The sequence below is a fragment of the Manis javanica genome, chromosome 13 (genome assembly GCF_040802235.1).
Source record: "Manis javanica isolate MJ-LG chromosome 13, MJ_LKY, whole genome shotgun sequence".
In the NCBI taxonomy this organism is placed as follows: domain Eukaryota; kingdom Metazoa; phylum Chordata; class Mammalia; order Pholidota; family Manidae; genus Manis; species Manis javanica.
The window spans coordinates 88,006,157-88,010,742 of record NC_133168.1 but is presented as its reverse complement, the minus strand read 5'-3'; the positions used below and the strand labels follow the sequence as shown (position 1 = coordinate 88,010,742).

General features: G+C 42.7%; 1 protein-coding gene across 1 annotated transcript; it reads right to left on the bottom strand.

The window, feature by feature from the left end:
* Positions 1-955: 955 nt before the first annotated feature.
* On the bottom strand, positions 956-1,897 carry LOC108389129 (olfactory receptor 7G2-like). Its single transcript, XM_017647700.3, has one exon. It carries the CDS (start codon positions 1,892-1,894, stop codon positions 956-958), a length of 939 nt encoding a protein of 312 aa, XP_017503189.3. The 5' UTR covers positions 1,895-1,897.
* Between the last annotated feature and the right edge of the window lie 2,689 nt (positions 1,898-4,586).

The following is a 4,586-nucleotide window of genomic DNA, read 5'->3' as shown; positions in this document are numbered from 1 at the left end:
TTGTTCACGGAGTTGAAGAATGAACTTCGCAAATGCTCAAGGTAGGCAAGCAGGAGAAAAGGCTTTTTATTCAGAGAAAGCAAAAGTACAGAACTCCCAGCATACACTGGGAGGGGACAAGAGTACCTGTGTCCAGTCATTGTCTAGGGCTCTATATCCAAGAATTAGCAGAGTTGTCTAATTTCTATAGTTCCCACTGGGTTACTGTCCATTGTTTTGACCAATCTCGTTGAAAGTTGTCTTTATTTCCAAATTTGGCAAGCTTCTACCAAGCACACATGACTGTAACTGCCAACAAAATGAAAAAAAAAAAAGGATGTTCTCACCACAAGCATCAAGATTTTGCACATTCCTGAGGCTCTCAGTAAGCATCTTGTTTCTGTCCTTTCCCAAGGCCCTTATCCTGCTCTAACTGGGCAGGAGCTGCCCCATCTTTTCCCTGTCTCAGTGAGTTCTGATATCATTCTGGGAAACAGTTTAATAGAGAAAAACTTAACAATGACCTGGTTGGGGTAAGAAAGTCCAGCTCCCTTTCCTCTCAGTAGTTCTAAATCTGGGGCAAAATCCACACAGTCCTGACCACTCGGTAAGGCAGAAGCTTGTGCCCACCTAGGACCATGACCTTGCTTACATACACTTCTGCCAAAACCACCATCTCCTAATTTATTTTGAGAATGTTTTCCCCAAACCACTGTATCAGGATCCCAGGGCCCAGGATCTCTTTATGGAACATGGTCCAGGAAACTGAGTTTAAGCAGCTGAAATTATTTGTCAACCATTCTAGACTTAGACAAAGACCAAAATCAGATTTCAGGCCTAAGTTGACAGGTCCCTTGCCATCATGTTTTCTACTCATTTTACAGAACCTTAGTCATTGAAAAGTTAGGGACTCTGAAATACCAGAAGGCCTTTCTCTTGGACTCATTGTAGACCTGGTTCAAATAGGATGACAAAATCAATAAGGGAGAGGTGTCCTCCTGATGAGTTTCCTAAAGGCCCCCTTCATGTCCCTGTTCCTCAGGCTGTAGATGAAGGGATTCATCATTTGTGGGACCACAGCATACATCACTGAAGCCACTGCAGCCTTCCTGGAAGAGTCAGCAACTGCAGAACTGATGTACACCCCTAATCCTGTCCCATAGAACAAGAGTACCACTGAGAGGTGAGACCCACAGGTGGAAAAGGCTTTATACCTTCCCCCTGCTGATGGCACTCGCAAAACAGAGAAGACAATTTGAGCATAAGAAAAAGTGATCCCAGAGAGAGGAAGACCCCCAAATAGGCTAAACACAACAAATATCAGGAAGTTATTGATGAAGGTGTCAGAGCAGGCCAGCTTGATGACCTGAGCAAGTTCACAGAAGAAGTGGGGGATTTCTCTGTTTGTGCAGAAGGACAGCCTCAGCACCATCAGGCTGTGGAGCAGGGCATTCCCAGTGCTAAGGAGCAGACAGAGAAGAATCAGCAGGACACAGAGCCGGGGGGTCATGATGACCGTGTACCTCAGTGGATGGCAGATGGCCACATAGCGGTCATAGGCCATTGCTGAAAGGAGACAGCTTTCAAAACCAATAAAAACAAGGACAAAGCAGATCTGAGTGAGGCAGCCTGTATAACTGATGTGCTGATTCTGTGCCTGGATGTTCACCAGCATATTGGGGATCGTGATTGTGCTTAAAGAGATGTCAGCCAGGGACAGGTTGCAGAGGAAGAAGTACATTGGGGTGTGGAGGTGGGTGTCACAGTTGATGGCCAGGAAGATGAGCAGGTTCCCCAGGATGGTGACCAGGTACACGGACAGGAACAGCCCAAAGAGGAGGGGCTGCAGTTCTGTGTCCTGTGTCAATCCCAGGAGGAGGAATTCGGAAACATCTGTGTGATTTCTGAGATCCATGTAGTTAATGAACCTATAGAAAATATTGGGTGACAATAAAATAAAACGTATGATCTGTGGACCAGCCACAGCTCCTGGGTACTTGATAGAAATGCCAATTCTCGGGTCCTGCTCCATCTTACTGATGATACGTCCCAGGGCTGGTGCCCGGCAACATTTTACATTCCCTGCAGATAACGCTGACCTACACTAACAACTGAGGACTGTTACCCTAGAAACACGCTCATGCACCCCATGTAGTACAACCATCTTTTCCTCCCCTTTTATCTCTCTCTATCCTACTTCCCTCCCTCCTTCTCTACAGTATTGTCATTTCATCAACCCAAATTTTATTGAGAATGACTTTCTGACACACTGGCAAGTTCTGGAAGCAGAATAAAGACCACATGAGTTTATTCCCTCAGAATATACCCCATCTCCAGACAATCAGAAACATGCGAATGAAATTGCAAAATTTGTCTTGTCTTCAGGATCATCTTCTCAACATGACACCAAAGCTCTTCTGTGGGTGGATGTATTTAGTTCCAGGTGAAATGTTCCCCTTAGACAAGGGCACTCCAAGCAGCTAGTGGAGATGCATGTCTCCTAAATGCTGACCTCATGTCAAGCACTGTCTAGTGGACATTATGTTACCTGCTGGCATCATTACGGTAGGATGCTTGATATGTTTCCTGGAAACTGCATCATGGAAACAGAAGGTCTGCCTCTGAGAAGGGCAGAGAGACCCGGTGAAATCCCTGGTTTCTGGGAAAGAAGGACCATGGCAGGGGATGTGTCTCAGCTGTTGCTTCCTGGCTCTGTAGCACTGTTGAGTGAGCTGATCACAAACCCACTATTTGCAGTCTCTTCAGCCCTGGGGGCTCAATATTCAAAGCTCCTCATTAGACAAACTTTGTTAATATTCGGGTCCCAGGACAGTGCAAACCCTTAAGGACCAGGACTCTAGAAGGAAGGCAATTGGGTTGGCTGCTTCCTTAGGCTGTAAGGCCAGGTGTTTACCATCTATTTCTCTCTTCCCATTGCACACAGCTTGCCCATGTGGGAACAGCAGCCTTCTCTCTTTGGACCCAGTCTGCATGTTTCCAGTAGAAGCTATGGCATCTAATCCAGTTAGTGATATCAGGAAACTGATTCTAAATTTAAGTGTGAAAACATATTTTGTGTAAAAAAATACATTTTTAAGTATACCTAAATAATGCTAAATGCACTCAGATTTTTCATTCAAGATCCCCTGAATGTTCCCTGGCTCTTAAAATTCATTCTATTTCATACTGCAGGTTCTGATCTACAATTTTTAAAACATTTCTGACTGTCATCAACATAGACAGATTTGAGATTTTGAACACCTTTCCTATTCCATCTCAATAGGTTCAGGGTACATTTTTACTTGATGGGATCATTGGTTGAAATTATGACACTTCATCTTTAATAGAGTTATGAGAAATTACATTGTCATGGACAAAGCACTTGTCTGCTGTGATCCATACTGTCAGTGGAGTGAATGAGATTTCCCCTTAAATTCTAGGTGAACATGTTACTCCATTTTATTGTTCATTACAAACATTTCATCATTAATGAATTTACTGTATTCATGCACTGATCAATTTATAATTCCATATAAACTTTTTAGATGATCTTGTGTTGAAAACAATATGTCATTTCCTCAAAATATTAAATGAAGAATTACATATGATCTAGTAATTCCAATCCTAGATGTGTACTCCCAAAAATGGATGCAAGGATTTGAACAGGCATTTGGAAGACCCATGCTCATGGCAGTATTATTCACAATGGCCACATGATAGAAGCATCCCACCTGCCTTATCAACTGATGAATGGATAAACAAAATATGGTACACACACAATGGGACTTTATTGAACCTAAAGAAAGGAAATTCTGACACACATTGCAGGATGGATGAACTTTAAAGACATTATACTCCATAAACTAAGTCACAAAGGGGTACACAGTGTCTGATTCTACTTGCATGAGGTTCCAAGGTTAGCGAAATTCAGTCAAGAAATGAGAATGAGACTGCCAAGGTCTGGGGTCACGAGGACCAGGGTGGACTGTCAATAGGTACTGATTTCAGTTTGAGAGATGAAGAATTCTATGGATGGCTGGGGGAGGGGGTTAGGAAACATGGTTAAGGACCCTGACCTGGACACTTACAACTGATGACAGTGGTAAAAGAGCCTGAACAGCAAAAGCCATTTTAAGAGAAACAAAGCTATAGGTATAATGTTTCCTAATCTCAAACTATATTACAAAGCTAAAGTAACCAAAGAAGAATGTTCCTGGCATAGAAACAGACACGCAGATGGGTGCAACAGAACAAAGAGCCCACAGATAATCCAGCACATACATGGTCAACCAATATTTGACAAGGGCACTGAGATTGCTCAGTGGAAAAAGGACCATCTCTTCAATAAATGATTTATGCAAAACTGGTAACCATATTCAATGAAATGAGATTGGATCATTATCTTACAACCCCCAGAAAAATTATGTTAAGGTGGGTTTAAGACTTTAAAATGGCACCTGAAACCATAGAATTCTCACAAGTAAATGCAGGGAAATGTCTTTAACACTGTTTTTGGCAATGATTGTTGAATATGACACCAAAAGTGACATCAACACATGGGACAAATAAGAGTCAAACTCATCTAACTGTGAATCCCTGTGTTGTAC